The following is a 17,777-nucleotide window of genomic DNA, read 5'->3' as shown; positions in this document are numbered from 1 at the left end:
CATTGTGCTGTTTGGAGTAATTAGTGCAACTAACAAGCTCAAGCCCACATTACTGTACACACATACACAAATACAGATACAAACACATACAGAAGTTGTTTACATAAATGGCATCCATTTTGTTCGTTATGTTGTGCTTATAAAATGAATGCAGAAAGAAAGAAAGAATTATGTTCATGATGCCTTCAAGAATTGAAATGCTTCCAAAACAAATGCAAAGAATAAGAGAAGACAAATACAGGGAGGGAGATGTTTATCCTCTCAGGATGAGCGAGCTTTATTCCCAGGCCCTCAAATTAAAATACTTTTTACTGAGTTCACAAAGTCTATCAAATTAAGTCTGCTATGCGTGTATTGACTGCTTCTGGCTAAACTGATCGATAGTCAGTCAATAATATATAATGATGTCTAAGTGCTGAGCAATGACCCGTTGCACCTAAAGTGTCCTCAGTGTTATTGATCATATTCAAACTGCCTCATAGATCAGCTTGTAGACACCAGTGAAATATTCACTTCTTCAAATTGACAACTTTTCAGTGACGTGGATGAAAGCAGGTTGTGAAAGCAGCCTCTTGACTGACTCTCAAGAGAACAATGAAAGCTTGACAATAATCAAAATGGCTAAAGTTGCAGGTTTTTCAACAATTAAAGAATATTAGTGATATTATATTATTATGATACCAAACTAGTAAATACCTATGAGTTCAATCACCTTTTTGCAACCTGCCACTCAGTGGTAAACGATTTTTGGATTCAATCATGAATTAAAGACACTGGTGATTCAAATATTAAAACTAGAATGGCTCAGAGAGCCCAAGGCCCAACAGTGTCCTAATGAAACTACATTTAAATTCACTGAATTGGGATTTGTATTTGGAAGTTGCACACTCATTTACATCAGTTTCCTAAAGTTTCCTGTTTTTTTTTTAATCAAGATCCATGAATTATTCTCTGAGAAATCAACAAAAATGTTGTGATTGTTGTGATGTTGTGATACACCCTATGTACAATGTTAAAGAAGGTGAAAAAAAAGTCTGCATCCTAATCTGGATCCACAAGAAAAGGCAATGGATTCTTTCCAAGAGGTAAAATTGATTAGTTGATGAGTTCAACACATATTAGCATCTGTTACTACTTTCAAATATAGATTATTGAAAAGATACAGTACTGGTATATGACAGTTCAGCACAGCATCAGTAAACATCAGGATAAACGAAAGGTCTTCTCATCTACATGTCATAATGTGACCATTCCTGCAATTGGTGTTTAGGTGCAGAGGCATGAAAATCCACAGGCATGGACAAGAAGTTATTTCTTTTATGCCTCCTTTGTGCCAATACTACATACATATATTCTCAAGAGAAACACAGTAGGTTGTGCCTTTTCCCTCTTTGTTTTTGTGACTGAAGTCATGTCCACATGACTGTATCCAACAGCCTCACTGTGTGAGGTATATTGTCGTGTTTGTTCCCAATGTTGATTGGCCAATTATTCCTGATTGTGTTCCTTGAGGGAAGCATTCTCCAAGAGTTGTTAGCGAATGGCCAAATTATGCCTTAGCTTTTAATGTGACCACAGGGAGCCCAGGGCCACTTCGAAAAGTGTTGTTTGGTCTCTGCAAAGCCACAAGTAACTTGTAAAGACAGCGTTATTAGTCAAAGGATAGTTTGAAAGTCACTGTTATTTGCTGGTGTGACTTTAAGGCTGACTTGGAGGCTGTGGAGGTCGTTTGAGCTTTAATGAGAAGTTTCCAGATGGGAGTTGAAGTTGGGTTTCTGCCCTTTCTCTGTCCTCTGTGACCCCTCTGTACCCAGCCCAGCTATGTGTCTATGACTACACGCTGTAGCACTCACGTCATTTATTTTCTTCACTGAAAAGCATAATATATCATGAATAATACAGAATGTAAAGTGTATGCTATATTACAATACCTGTACACACACAATCCCCCACCGTTCATGCACATGTATATGCAGGCACTGTGCTCCCATTAAGACTGCAGAGAAGTATGGCATCTCGTATACTTATGACTTAACTCACACATCCAGTAAAAGAAAAACAACCTGCTCTTCAGCTTTGATGATGGACTGCTGTCTCTGCTCTAATGTCTCAATGGTCTTTTCTGTTTGTAGATATTCTATGTTGCAAACATCAAGTCTCCACTCTAGCAGTAGTAGGCGCTGTGTTGTGCGGAGCAAAAGAACAGGATTGAATTCTTGTGTGTGTGTGTGTGTGTGTGTGTGTGTGTGTGTGTGTGTGTGTGTGTGTGTGTGTGTGTGTGTGTGTGTGTGTGTGTGTGTGTGTGTGTGTGATAAGCTGTAATGAAAAGGATGGTCGGACAAGCTTGAAGCAGTAATAGAGCAATATGTTGTGTCACCCCCCAGTAATCCTCCTCCATCTTCCCACTCTGTGTGTGTGTGTGTGTGTGTGTGTGTGTGTGTGTGTGTGTGTGTGTGTGTGTGTGTGTGTGTGTTTGATTGATGACACTACTAATGGTGTGTCTAAACATTTGCAGCCCAGTTATCTCTTATCTGACAGAAAGGAGACGGCTAGTGTCAACAGCTGCTCCTCCTCCTCATTTATCTCTCTCTGTCTCCTCCTCTCTCCCTCCTACCCCCTCTCTCTCTCTCTCACAAATCAAAAGCTAACTTGATGTTTGCAGATTGTCATGTAAGAGGGCTGATGCTTTTTGTTGTCATCAGAATATAGAAGATAATGCCATTTGCTCCTCAAGTTAAAGGGGACATCTTTGTTTTGTCTTATAAAATCACCCATTCATTTTATTAATATTAACTATATTTAACTGGCTCTTTGTGTGTTTTCCTGGAGATTTCCTGTTGTTTTAGGAAAACACATTTTCTCATCTGTCCCCATTCCTTTACTGTTTTTTCCTCCCTACATCCTTCCGTTCATCCATCCCCACACAGCTGTCCTGCTGTCCTCAATAAGGCCATTAAGCCTTCTGGTGCAGCTCCACTATGGCCCCCATCTCCACCACTGGCCTCAATCACCGTAATGCTCCAGTTTAGCCATTAGCTTCCTCCATGGGGGGCCTGTATCCATCCATCCGTCCATATATCCCATCATACATTAAAGGGCAGATGGATAGCCATCAACCTGGCCTCGGCCACTGACACACTCTTAATATTGTCTAACACAAACCAGATGGCTGCAGGGCTCTTCTGCAACACACATCCATGATATACTCACACACTGAACCCCCGGCCTATTCTCCTCTTCTCCTCCCTCTCAGGAGAGGGGATGAGCGATCTTCTTCATTAAAAGGTGGATATATGGGCCTCTAGGTTTCGATGGGCAATCAGGATGCATTACCTGCGCGCTGGGGCCCTCCAGGGCCAGAGTTAGGGTTAAGGTTAAAACGACAATATGGGAGGGGGGGGTGTTGGGTCTGTCTGTGCAGTTTCCTGAGTCAAAAAAAAATTAAGGAGAGCGGGGAAAAAAAGGAAGAAGTAGTTATAACGGTTTGAGAATGGAGTGGTAGCTGTGGGTGCTAACACTGTAGCGCAGAGCGCAGCTCAGACCGGGAGGTGCGAGCCATGATCTCAATAGCTGTATTGTGTTCACACTTGAACGGGGGCCAAAAACCCTGTGAAATATCAGAGAGAGGGAGAGAGAAGTGTGGAAATGAAACAATGGTTTACACAACACTGAAATAGGTCTTTTCCTCTCCTTCTTGCCAGAAGGCCCAACACTCAAAGAGAGAAAGCTTTATTGGCCCTCCTGTCCTGGTTAGTCTCAGCCGCTGGTAGGGCAGAGGAGGGGAGGGCCGGCTGGTGTTGGAGAGGCAGAGGCCAGCATTGGACTGAGACGCACACTCAGATAGGTAGACCTGTGTTCCGCAGCCACACACGGAGCGCACATGAGAACACACATATTAAATTATCCTTAGGTAGAGAAGAGAATAGCCAGATATTCTTCTAATCCTGCTGGAGGAGAGTAACATGCCTCATACCATCACCTGTGCCTCTATGGATACAGCTAATCCTACCGGGCAGACCACCTCCCCTCACAACTAACAACAATCTGCAGGTTGAACATAGAGTATAAAGTGCTTTATATTTTTCTCTTTACCCTACAAAAGGGAATGAAAGGAGCAGTTCATTTTTCAGGTTTATTACAAGAGAAAGATGAAAACTGGTAGCAAGACCTTTATCTAGTAACAATACTCATGTGCTACAGTGCAGCTGCTTCTTGGTGATTTGTTTCATTTCACATTCGTCTTGTTTCTATGTCTACAGCAGTTGTTGCTAATTATTTGAACATAACAATTACTTTAAAAATACTAAAATGCTACTACCCTTTTAGGAAAATAACTTTGTGTGCCTCTACACTTTTTAAATACAGTTTAACTTCATACACGTATCACATTATATTTCTCTGGAATTCACACAAAGTTTGGTTTTGTATTTCATTTAAAGTTTAGATGTTTGTATTCTCAGCTGCATTTTTCTTTTAAAGTGGAAGGAATCTCATTGCTTTTGTTACGCAGTGAATCTGTGAGATGTATTATGGGTTCAAGTGGCGAGGTGTCCACCTGTCTGTCTACCATTTTCTGTGGGAGATTGTCAGCCAAATAAAAGATTCCTTAAAGCACATTTTAACATAGAGAAGTTCTGTGCGGCTCTTGTTTTGTGTTTGATGCCAAAACTGATCAAAAAAATAAATCCAGCACAGTTTTTTATCTCAGAATTTGTCCTGACAGAGTCAAGTGGCCAAGAACTACATCAGGTTTCCATTTTTTGTGTAGTCAAATACCAGAAGCCCCCACTTAATGTGTTTTCTTTTGTTTCTAATTTATCTATGTTAGATTTTAGAGCAAATTATTTCATTGTGGGTCTTCATATATATCGAGAACTAACACCTCACAACATAGGTGATGAGGAGGAGAGAGGAGGTGGTGAGAGGAGAGTCTGGTTATTACAGTAAACGAAGAGTTCTGCTCACATGGTTCCAATAAGTCTCAGGTCTGCCGCCACACAGAGGTTCTGCCACATGCTGACCCGGCCGGCTGCTGAGAAACACTTTAACTTCACAATGCATCTTTGTCAATTTGGGCTCGCAAATTCTAACCTCAGGTGGAGACGAGGTGATAGGGTTGAGAAGGTCGGAGGAAGACACAAAGACAAAATTAAAGAGGGACGTGTGAGTGTCTCTTAGTCTCTTCTTGTTTTAAGTTCTCTGTCGTCATGCCAACTAATCGATCTCATAACATACAAGGATACTACAACTTTCTGCAAAACAGGGACCAAATGATATTCCACCAGAAAAAAAATCAGATTTAAAGATGTTTGGAGACATATGTGACATCTCCTGTTTTGTGTCAGTCTGCTTCTCTGAGATTTGAGGAATGAGGTAGTGGTTGAGATAAATGTGGAGGCCAACGTTGATTTGATACTGAGCAGGGACTGACATGCAGAGGGAAAAATTCTCTTTCAGTTCATATTAGAAACCTCTGTTGTCTGGTTTGGATCACTACAAATACATAAGTGAAAAATTGTTTTCTCGCTGCATTTTGTCTCTCCACCTCTCTCTCTCTCCATTGTATCACAAAAGCAAATGTTGTTGAAGGAAGTATTCCTTTATTTGGGTGTTAATAAATAATTGATGGTGTTGCATGTTCCACAAATTTGTCCTGAGCTCCACTTCCCTATTTGTGTTTGCACAGTTCCAGGAATTGTCCCGTTTTGTGTTTCACTTCCGATGTCAGTCCATAGAGTGGAGGTCAAGTTGTGCCAGTGTTGAATGCAAGCTTCCTCGCTTCATTATTAGTTGCCATTATTCTTGGCATTGATTCATTAGATCTGATGGATTTAGGTGATTTGCTGGAACTCGGGATTTGTTTTATTTCATATCTGCATTATTTTAAAACTAAGAAAAGAAAGATATAAAATCGTTGGTATGCATTTTATGTTTAAAGTTGGAAATTCTGATATTTCTTTCCCCATTTTGATCTTTTCTTCAGTAAATAATTCATATATGACATTTCATATGTTTTTCCAGGATGTATTGTCATGTTTTCACCACCGTCAATTTCTTGGATGGACGGACGACATTTAGTGCAGCTTGATTGAATCTGAGGAGACTGTTGGGCCTTGGTTATAAAATGGTTATTATGGGCCAGTGCCAAGATATATTCTTTCATATAGTACAAAACCCAGAAGTTGTATACTCAAATAATTATGTTGAACGCTCCATAAAATTAAAGTCTCATACATATGTAAAAGGAGGGTGTATAATTTTTAGAAACTAAATGAAGAACAATGAGTTGAATATTAGAAATATGATTTAAGAGGAAAAGTCTTGTACCCAGTGGGTGTATATACATGCAGTCGCTTCTTATATACATTTGTTTTGGGAGGTAAATGTTTGTCTGTGTGCATGTGGACTCTTGAGACAATAAACAACCACTCTGCTCACTGAGCTTCCTTTAAGCCAATAAAACACATCCTCTGCTAACTCTGATTCCCTCTCAGTTAATATTCAACCAGTTCACTCGCTTTGTTCTCCTCTCAAGCCTGTTACCAATCATGTTGGCAGATTTTAAAATGAGATAAATGTTCTCGCTGGATTGTAGGATTGTTTTTTTTTTATGGAGACCAGTATGAAAAAATGTTTCTTTAGTCTGGCTCCGACTGATTCAACGTTCGTCACACATATAAGTCTGGCTGTGAGCCTTCAAACGCCATCGACCGAGTGTGTGACCCTGATGTACTGTTCATATATTTCCCCATTTACACTGCACCTGCTTTACTATAATGAGCCAATATATCTGCTCACTAATTGCCCTAAATACATATCATAAACCTCGGCCTGGAGAAAGGCTGTCCAACAGTAAAACAGACATAGCATGATGGCAACCACACACACACGCACACACACACCCACACACACACACACACACACTGGTACAAATCAAATGTACATAAAAATACACAGACACAAGCAAAAAGTCTTGCACATAAGCACATACACCTGCATGAAAAAAACATAACATATGATGGCATACGAAACCATGTGCAGTTACACACAGACAGACACTCACACACACTCATCCAGCCTTTTAACAGGAGGCTGTAAATAACATGCAGCCATTTCATTAACGAGGTCCAGCCTGAAAACTCCCCGCCTCTCCTCTTTTAAAGTGCTCAGGCTTCCTGTTTAAAGTTACCCTAACCTGGCAACCCAGCACATGGCAACCTGCTCATTCAGATGAGCTGCAGGGGTGCGGAGGTGGACACGGTGGTGTGACGTTAAAAATAACATAGAGTGGCTGAAGGTATAGTCATCAGCTATACACAACGTTTCAGATGAAAAATTGTTGATTAGATTATACATTTTTATATTGGTGTTATTATGCTGCCTTTTTTTTTTGGATGGCGAACTTCTATCCTTGGATTCTAACCTGTATGGAAGCAGCAGTTCAAGCCGAAGTTTAAGGGAAACGTCGGATGGGTCAAATGCAAACGAACTGAAGTTAAACTTGACCATGATTCTGTGAGTGTGGGAGACGCTGGAACTTTTCATGCTGTTCTCAGTGTGGCACAGGAGCGCTCACCGCAAATGATAGCTGTGTGACGGTCGCTGCAGAGACTTTGATTTAAGAGAAGCACGTTGGTCATTAGTGAGCCGGGCCACATTCTGGCACACACACGTACATGTACGCACACACACACACACATTCTTACACATACACACTTACACACACTAGAACCCAGATGGCTTTTACAAGGCCCCAGGCCTTCTCTGGCCTGCCTGCCTGGTTTTTAATTATGTCGATGGCCGCCCGGCCCAGATAAAATGGGTCACATTTAACACGCCTTTACTCACCTTCACAGACACAACACATACACTTGCACACTGCTGACACACACTCCGACACCCTGCATACATATTACTCGTGATACACCTCACGCACACACACACCTTTTTACAGTGGAACTCACTTGTGTCTTTGTGGTATTCAACTCAAATATTTTTACCATGATAAAGGGAAGTTTGTGTGTGTGTGTGTGTGTGTGTGTGTGTGTGTGTGTGTGTGTGTGTGTGTGTGTGTGTGTGTGTGTGCGTACACAGATTTACAACCTGTTTCCTCTTTAGCTGTCATTAGGCTGCCAGACATGGCTACACAGGTGTACTATTACCAGCATCAGTAATAGGCCTTACACACACACACACACACACACACACACACACACACATTATTTTTAAAGGCCCAATCTATACTAACAGCATGGCTCCTCTTGATGAAACACTCTGCCACTGACTCTTTATCCAGACTCAACACTCACAGTAAAAGTACATTTTTGAACCATAACCAAAATGAGTTCTTATGAAGGAATCTTCTTCCCTGCATCTGATCAGTTGTGTAGTTTCACCCACATCAGCTTTGCATTCTATGACATTGTGAGTGTGTTAAATGTGCTTGTGTGTGTTTTCCATTTTGTTTTCTAACATATGGGTTCAAAAAAGCATCAGGGAGATTTTGAGATTGTGAAATTAATGTGATTAATTATTTCTCTGCCTCAAAGACATTAGGAATGTGTAAATAATTTAGAAGAAAGAGCTTCTTTTGTAAATATTCGAGTTCAAATTCAAAGCAATAAAAACTTCTCAACATTGATATAATTTGTATACAAATTTTATTTAGACCTTTTCTGACTCTTTCCAATAATAAATCTTTTCTACACATCCTCAAAAGGTGGTACACAACCACAGCAATTAAATTATGTCTGAACATCATTCCACAGTCTCAAAATCTTATTGACCCTTATTTTAACCCATAGTTTTCTCTTTACTCTTCTTTCATGTATCGAACATCACATCCAACCACACAAACACCTTCCTCCCACGTTCACTGACATGCATGTAGAATAAAGAGTTAGATACTTTCATTAATTTGAATGGGCAACTTTCTTTGCTGCCCTCCCACATCAGTCTCACCATAAACACAGAATTTATTTAATTGTGAACAATCTCTATTTCGCTGTCTTATATTCTTTGTCTATTTTCCATCTCTCGCTCTCAGAGAAGGTTTATTGACAGGACCCCTTGTGTGCCTTTCCACCTCTCGACTACTGAGTGATGTGGCAGGGTTGGGGCATCTCTGCAGGCCCCCATCCATCACACACACGCATGCATACACGTTAATGTGCACAAACACATCGGAGGCTGTGGGGATCTGCAGTCCGTCAGCCGCTTTATTAGTCTGTCCGTCCGTGCGTGTGTGTGTGTTGAGGGGCCTCCCAACTGGAAACAGACCCTGTTCCAGAGAGGATACACACTCTCACACACACTTCTTTATTTCTTGTTAGTCATCCTGCACCTTAATTTGCAACACCTCTAACAACCAGCTTCGCAGCCCACTTCACAGCCACTCAATCTGTCACTGTCACTGCTCTGTTTCCATGACTGACCCTCTCTTCACGTTAAAGCAGCGTGCATGTGTGTGTTTGCACAGAATTCTTCCTCTGACGGCCATTTTTTATTGTCTACAGCCACCGGCCTTGTGTTTTTTTGTATGTGCATGTGTGTACAGCTGCAGAGAGGGAGAGAAGTTTTATTTCCACTTCTGCTCTTCTACCTGAGGAGCCGTCATTCCACGCTGCCCCCTAGCGGCTACACGAAGAAGTTCCTCATCAGTCCCTTTGCTTGTCTCCCTGCACATTTTCACATATACTTCATCCTGATATGTTAAAAGCATGATAAATAATGAATGGCTTCCCTTTTCTTTCTTCTTTCTCTTGGAAACAACCTGTTTTCATTTGTCGGCCACTTCCCCAGGATATGAACGAGGGGAAAGTCGGCCTACTCTCGACATGTTCACAGTCATGCTTTCCTGTTTTCCACAGATAGAAAAGAAAGCTTAAATGCAGAGAAATCTTTCATCTAACATTTGACGTTTGTCTTACTTCTCTATCTTTTTTTGTGGGACCTCACTTCCAAAACACAAACTACTTGGTCATAGTTTGTTGCTCATGTTGATTTTTCCTGATGAGAAAAAGCAAATATTACTGATTAATAAGTAGCTTAATCCACTGAAGAAAATACTTAAAGAAAACACTCCTTTGTCTGTTCTCTGACAACATGTATAGACAAGTCAGAATGAAGAATCATTTTTTATCAGTGAGAAAAATATTGTGTGAATACGGGGACCCTACATACAAATTAGGGTGTGTTCACACATTGAGACCATGGGCAGAGTAACAAAGCACTAAGATCACACTTGATAAAAATATGCCCTCAGAGACATACAATAACCTCACACTTAGGTCTCACATGCTGAAAGTCTGCTTCTATCTCCATCTCACATCAAAATCGCAATCACCACTGCGCTCTGAGCTGCTATTTCCATTTTCTGCCCTCCGTCTTACAGAAAATAATATGTACCTTGTCACCAACGTCTCCCCGTACAAGCAACTTTCCTCTACTAATTCAGCCCTGCGCACCGCACACATCCGTCAGATATAACTGGCGGGGGAGAAGGCATGCCGAGACATCCATTAAAGGTTCCTAGCTGTCAAAGGTTCCCCTTTGTGTTGTGAGGAGCAATACAAGTGTCGTGCTCTTATCAGAGCTTCCTGTGGAGTTTGCCCTGCATCCTGTCCACTCAGAGGCGCTTCTCTCACCGAAGTCTCATTGTGTCTGTGCTTGTGAGTGTGTGTGTGTGTGTCTGTGCTTGTGAGTGTGTGTGCAATTGTGTGTGTGTATATGTGTGTGCGTGCATGCATGTGTGTGTGTCTTCAGGTTATTTCCTGATACTGTTAAAATAAAACTATAGATCTAACTTGTGGGATAAATTTGTTTTTGTGGAAATGTGTTATAGTTTTGAATGAATGTAGGAATACACTTAATTAGAGTGAATATTTCTTTATTTTGTTTAAATGATAATTCTCCTCAGTTATTACAACTTTGATCTTATCTTCATTTGTTTTGCCAAACGTATCAGTGAGAATTACACTGAACGCGGTGAAATCTAGAAAACCAGAGAAATTATGACAACGAAATGTATTGAGGCGAGAAACACGAGACGGGCCAATCATCAGTGAACAGTTTTGACACATTATGTGAAAATTATTTATTAGGCGGTGAAACAGAAAGTGAGCCCCTGTGTCACTACACAAAGAAACTGTGCTCATAGTCTGGCAGGCCAAAGTTGAAACAGCAACTCAATCTCAACACAGTGATGGATGTTTACAGGCAGTTTGAGTAATAATTTAACTGTTCACCTTTATTTTCTCATTGAAAATTGAATTTTTTTTCCAAATTTGACACATTCCAAATTTGCAACACTGATCAGGGTGAATAGAATTTTGTTATTGTCGACTCACTCATATATTCAACTCAATTAAGAATAGGAATCCTTTAATTGAGGAGAGGAATGTGTTGTTGAAAGCAGGCCCCTGATTAACTGGCTTGGAGAGTTAAGTTGAGAGAATGACAGGACAGATGAAGGTAATGGTGATTTAATCAACTCAGAAACAACAACTCTGATATTTCAGCATCATCGTTTCTGTCTCGGCCTCTGGACTGAGAAGAGGGTTGTGGGAAAAAAATTTCAGTAGTCAGGTTGGCTTTGTTTTCTTGAAACCCTTTCACACGTGGAGCTGATGATTTCCAGCTGAGTCCTCGTCACCCACATGACGTAGGTAGGGAGTTTGGAAGGGGGGGGGGGATGAAAAAGAAAAGGTAAATAAACAAACAATCAGCCGTGGGCTTGTTCTGGCTCTCCTTCTCTGTTGCACCTCATTTGAAGCCTTATAAATCAGGCTTCCACCCGGAGACAGGGTGTTAGCAGGCCTCCCAGACAACACACACATGTGCACGAACTACACACACAGGTCTGCTGCTCATTAAGCCCACGATCAAGACCCTCAGCTGTGTGTGTGTGTGTGTGTGTGTGTGTGTGTGTGTGTGTGTGTGTGTGTGTGTGTGTAGGAGAAGAGGTGCGACCAAAATGTGTGTGTATGAATACGAATGGCTCGATATGTAGGTTTTGTAGTATTTACATGTGCATTCTGTTCGGAGTCGAGATAATCTACCTTCACATTCGCAAAACCACCATGATCTCTGTGTTCATAAGACAGTATGATACCTGTGAAGGGGTATGTGTTTATCAGTTTCCTCACCTAAAATTAAAGCCTGGAATCACTTGAGTGTTTGAAGTGATAATCTAAGAGGAAGAGACGAGATTCAGTTTATATGTAAAATCTTCCAGTGTTCTTGTCTGCGTAACTCAGTGTAATTGACATTAAAAATACATAAGAGGAACTGATTTACATAAACGGTTCCACTCTCACAATCAGCAAATGCATTTACACAAGCAGCGGTTTTATTTCAAGCAAGTCAAGTCAAGATTTTAATGAATTATTTTTAGTCGAGGCACTAACAGGCAGTGCTATTCTGAAGCAAGTGTAGTATGTGAAGAGAGTAAACTCACACCTTGGTTCAAAAGTAGCAAAACATCACTGTTACATCAAGCCCTGCGAACACCCAACCACCTAAAACGGTTACCGTATTCGTACAAACAAGCACATGGCAGTTCTTCCACACCTCCAACCAGACCCCTTTACATATATATTTACTCACCAAACTTGGCACCTGCACCCCCGCCCACGAAAATACGCCTCCTGCTCGCGTTCAAGCCAGACAACAAGAACATGACCATTCACACTTTACGAGCTGGGAAAAAGAGCACCATAGCGTGCCTCAAGAAAAGGAGGCCAGTTAGTGAAGTTCGCGAACTTTGCACATCTAAAAACGTCAGCGGGTTTGTTGGTTCTTCTCCATCACACCTCGATTTCCCTCTGCAGACATTCGACTGTGATTAGGAGCGTGCAAGAGTCGAGCTAGAGGTCAGTGCTGAACTCAGGCCAGGCTGATTGGGAGTTGTAATTAGAGGAGTTGTTCTGTCTCAGGCCAGTTTTCCCCGGAGGAATCGCACAGGCTCAGTATCACATGCGGTGCCGAGGGCGAAATCGGAGCTTCAGCCCTCAGCTCGGTCGAGGGGGTTAATTCAGGGGTTTCAGCCGAGCCGCCCCCAGATTCCCCAGTACCACCGAAATCCACCACAGACACAGATGCCAATGGACACACACACACACACACACACACACACAAATGCACTCAAAGGAGCCAAGAGGAGAAGGCAACATTTTTTGTCTTTGCTTTTACAATCTTTGTTGTTTCATAAATGCAATTATTGTCGTCTGATACAAAAAAATTGGTTCTTTTGGCAACTTGTATAGATCTTTCATACATAATTAACGAATTTATCAAGAATGAGATCCCATTTTCTCTTCAGCCAAAGATGCAGCTTTGTTACTCCATCCTGGTTTTCCCCTCAATTTTCGCTCCACAATAAGCCCCTCTCCTCGTTTTCTCCTCTTCCTCCTTCATCTCTACCTCCATCCTCCTCCATTCTCTGTGAAAGCGGGTAACGTGAAACCTGCTCTTGGAGTCTCAGGGGGTGTCGGGGTTACAAAAGGTGATCAATATGTGCCAGAGAAAGTCTTTAGACAAGTGAAAGAAGCCACAGTTAGTCTACTCCCTCCTCCTTTCACCTCCTCTCTTTCTTTCCTCTTCCAGTTGTCAGGACTGACAAGGTTAGGTGGCCCTAACACCCACTGACACGTTGCCTCTGTTTGTGTTAAGGTTGACTGACATCAAACTCCTGGCATAGCCTTCTTATGTGCCAATTTCAAATGTTACATTTAAAACTGCCCTAACCTCCTTGAAAATGTCACTTTTAGAAATATTCCAAGAAATGTTGTCGTTTGATGATAACCTGTTGTTTTTCATAAATATATTTCCCTTCTTTTTTTAATGTGAACTGTCACTCTCCCAACAGGTGGTGGATGACATGGGAAACGTCAAATTTGCGCTGGACACAGGCCCGGATGCCACCAGCCCCAGCTGGCTCAAATATGTCCGCTGTGCCCCGTCATTTGAGGAGCAGAACCTCGCAGCCTGTCACCTCACCGGAGACCAGGTGAGTGACGCCATAGAGATGGTCCCTGCAGATGGGGGAATTGTCTTGGTTGCTTCCCATCCACCAATTGTCAACACTTGGTTGGTGTGTGTGTGTGTGTTTACCATTGTGGTGGCAAAATGTAGGCAGGGCCAGTTTGTAGTGCCGTTAGGAAATGACCACGTCCAGAGGCTGAAGAATAACCTGACACTTTTGAGTCATATAATCACCATCACACAGAACTTGGTTTTCTTCTGTAGAGACAGCAGTTTCTCTCTTGCAGCCTCTATAGCCAATCCACTCTCGCTCTGAAGAAACTTACGTAGGGCATCAGATACTTTTGGAAAGGCTCCCAGTCAGTGCCCATAAAACCCCAACTGCTTAACTAGGCTCTAACCTCAACCCCATGCAATGTGCCACAACTTACTGCTGCAATATATGAGCATATTTCCCTGTTTCTGTTTGCCCTGCAGAAGCTGTTTTTCTCCTGTTATGCATCGCTGAGTCTTGTCCCAGTTCCTGCTAAAAGAAATACCAGCTGCCATGTATTCACACATATTTCATTTTAATTTCAGTGCAGTTTGAGAGTGAAAATGGGCCTGCTCAAAACAAACACCACGCAAGGAACAAAGCAGGAATAAGATGAGGCACTGAGACATGAGTCATTATGCCAGTGTGACAGTAACCAAATGCATCCATATGACTGTGTGTTTGTGTGTTTCCACATTCCTGTCACTCCACTCTTATTTGTTTCCTAATCCCTGCCTACATGGCTCTTTCCCCCCTCCTGTCTCGGTCTCTAGCCGCCTGTTCCTCGCTGTCTTTGTCTTCTTTCTCCGTCCTTGTGTCTTGATCTGCCACCTGTCACTCTGTCACACCGAGGGGACAGGCTAGTGTGTCCGTTTAAGCCATAGACATTAAGCCTGACCGATAGAGAGAAAGGCGACTCGGACCTGGTAAGAGAGCGAACAAACAGGGGCCTCCGAGATTGACAAGCACCAATTGGCTGGCAACACCAACCCGCCTAATCCTTTTAAGATTTTCACATCAGTGCCCCCTGCCACTGCCACACAATGTCAAAGAAAGAATCAGGACACCGATGAAAATTGTGGAGAATTATCGGACCCAGTAGAGGCCACGTGCACGATGGGTTTTTGATGTATTTGTGGTTGTTTGTACAGAGCATATGGCTCTGCTTTTGTTTGCCTGACCAGTTGCTTGGTGTGTGGCTCACAGGTATGACCCTATCATTTATTTACAAACATCCCATACACACACACACATATGCAGCCACTCAGTGCTAAAATGTATAATTTAACAGACTATTCAGTGATTTTTCTTTTCTTGTTTTATCGTATCAGCATGCACAATGCATGAGTTTATGGAAATATGTGCACACAGGGCAAATTCAGATGCAGGGAGTAACCTTTTAAAAAGCAAGTGGATAATTTATTTGTTTATTTGTTTGTCATTAATGATGCACGATGAACAAATGTATGAATGATCATGCATAATTTAGATGTTTATGGTCTTGCAATAATTTGATATTATTTTTTATATGTTTCATATGCAACAGAAGTTGTGCTGGTCTTGCTTTATTATGTGTTTTTTTATGTGTGTGTGTGTGTGTGTGTGTGTGTGTGTGAGTGTGTGTGTGTGTGTCAGAAAGATGTACTAGTGCTATTTGCATGTATCTGCTGCAGCCACTGTTTCAAAACAACTCTTCTCACCTGACCCTGCTTGCAGTTTCATCCTAATGCAATATTCGGGCCAATCGCCGCGTTTTATGTGTGTGTCTGTGTGAGTTTGTGTGTGAATGCATGTGCCTACCACAATAAAATAGTTCCCATTCATTACAAATAAACTGGTGTGTAAGCGACCCCATTCAGTGGCTCTAAGGCCAAAGTTGCATCTGGTGAAGGAAATGGCTGAGAAAGAGAGAGCGCGATGGGTGGTGTGTGTGTGTGTGTGTGTGTGTGTGAGTGTGAGTAGGAGATGGGCTTTTGAAAAAGAGATGAACCTTGTCCACCTTCTTGTCAGTCCTTCATCTTTTGTGTTTTTGAGTGGAGCCCTTTCCAACAGTGTTTGATCTGCCCCTCTACCCCCGGACGGATCCATCAATAAACAGACACTGTTTGTGGGCCTGTGTGTGTGTGTATGTGTGTACGAGGCAACGGTGGGGGATTATTGCAGGCCCTGCGGCTGGCATTGATCGATGAGGCATCTGTCCCCTGAACACTGGACAGAGATGGGAAGAGGTCAAGACAGGCATAAATGTGTAGGCCTTGTACTGTAGGAAAGACACAAAAGACAAAGACACACACACAAAAAACAAAGATTTTGAAAGATTAAAAATATTGAAGACACTATGGATATTAATTAAGAAGGTAATTAAAAAGTCCTTATTAACTGTCTGTTTTTGTTAAAAAGAAAAGAAATTGCTTACCACAAAAAGATGTATCAAACAAATCTAAACACATACAATGATATGCTATTTCATGACATATATATTTCATAAACAAATTGTGGTAAAATAATTCCATAATTGAGCAAATAAGATATTCTAATTATATTCATTCTGTATAATTCATTCAAGTGTTTTTCTCCAGTTAACATATTTTTGTTGCGTTTCTTTTTTTGTTTGTTTTCCGGAGAAATAAAGTCAGGATATTGATTAAGTCGAAATAATAATGTTACTCGGTTATAAATTCTGAAAATAACAGTTTTTCTGATGAGTGCAAAGGCTATAGATAATTTTTTCCCCAGAATTTGTACTAAAGTTACTATTTTATTATTATTTATCTAATTGAATCCAGACCTGACCTGAAGGTTCCCAACTCAGTGCAGATAAGTTAGATGACAAAGTGAAGGAAACAGTGTTGCAGCGCTCTGACCAGGAGTTAAGTGACATTTAATCAATACGTCGATCGATAAGGTATATTTTTATGATCTTATCTATAAATTCGCGTGCGTGTATTAGTCCGGGCTGTCCATGGGTGTGTTTGAGAGGAGCGGGGAGAGTTCAAGTCTGCCGAGGCTGTCTCATCCATTATTTACATCGATAATAGATTTATTATCAAGCGGCGGCTGCAGGGATCGGAGATGCGGGGAGGGGTCTGCGCCGTAGATCCCTCAATCCTTTTGGCTGGAGATAAGACGAGGAGGAGTGGCCGACGGGTAACCGAGAGAGCACCGAGGGGCATTAGGGAATCACTAATGAGAGAGAGAGAGAGTCCGAGAGACAGAAAGAGAGAGAGACTCATCATCATCTTCATCATCATAGAGAGACTCGCTCACTTGACTAGATTATAGAGCTCAGCCCGGCAGACGCGCGCCGGGCTTCATCCAGCCACAGGGACCCATCAGCGACCGTCCGTCCGTCCGTCCGCAGCGCGCCCGGCTGCTCCGCGACCTCCGCTCCCCGGCCCAGGTCCGCTCCTGCGCCCCGCTCCAGCGCTCTACTCCCCGGTAGACCTACTATGGGTTGTGTCGCCAACTCCACCGGGACTGAAGTGCTCCTGCAGCTGGAGGCTCTCCGCAGCGCCGCGCAACTCTCCCAACTCCTCCGGCTCACGGAGAAGAGAAAGGTCAGGTCGGAAAAGTGTAGAGAGAAGAGTCCGCAGCCATAATGTGTGTGTCGCTACTTCTGTAAATAATAACGAGTATTATTATAACAATCATAGGCCTAATAATCTTAAAGTTGTTAATTATAAGAAGCTTTTTTAAGGTGGTCCTGGTCTCATCTTAGGATCACTAAGTCTGCGAGTAGTTTTCACCAGCTTTTTCCTCA

At 42.0% G+C, this 17,777-nt stretch overlaps 1 protein-coding gene across 9 annotated transcripts in view; it reads left to right on the top strand.

Moving 5' to 3' along the window:
* prdm16 (PR domain containing 16) overlaps window positions 1-17,777 on the top strand; it is a 177,544-nt gene that overhangs the window by 137,081 nt on the left and 22,686 nt on the right. For 8 of the 9 annotated variants that reach the window (XM_069526109.1, XM_069526105.1, XM_069526103.1 and 5 more), the window contains exon 4: window positions 13,868-14,008. In XM_069526109.1, the coding sequence (XP_069382210.1) occupies window positions 13,868-14,008 (141 nt within the window). Of the gene's footprint in view, window positions 1-13,867; window positions 14,009-17,100; window positions 17,575-17,777 lie in introns of those variants that run through there. The other variant, XM_069526108.1, reaches the window with a different exon arrangement.

Source organism: Paralichthys olivaceus, chromosome 6, assembly GCF_024713975.1.
Source record: "Paralichthys olivaceus isolate ysfri-2021 chromosome 6, ASM2471397v2, whole genome shotgun sequence".
Classification (NCBI taxonomy): Eukaryota; Metazoa; Chordata; class Actinopteri; order Pleuronectiformes; family Paralichthyidae; genus Paralichthys; species Paralichthys olivaceus.
This window is presented reverse-complemented; position numbering and strand designations above follow the sequence as displayed.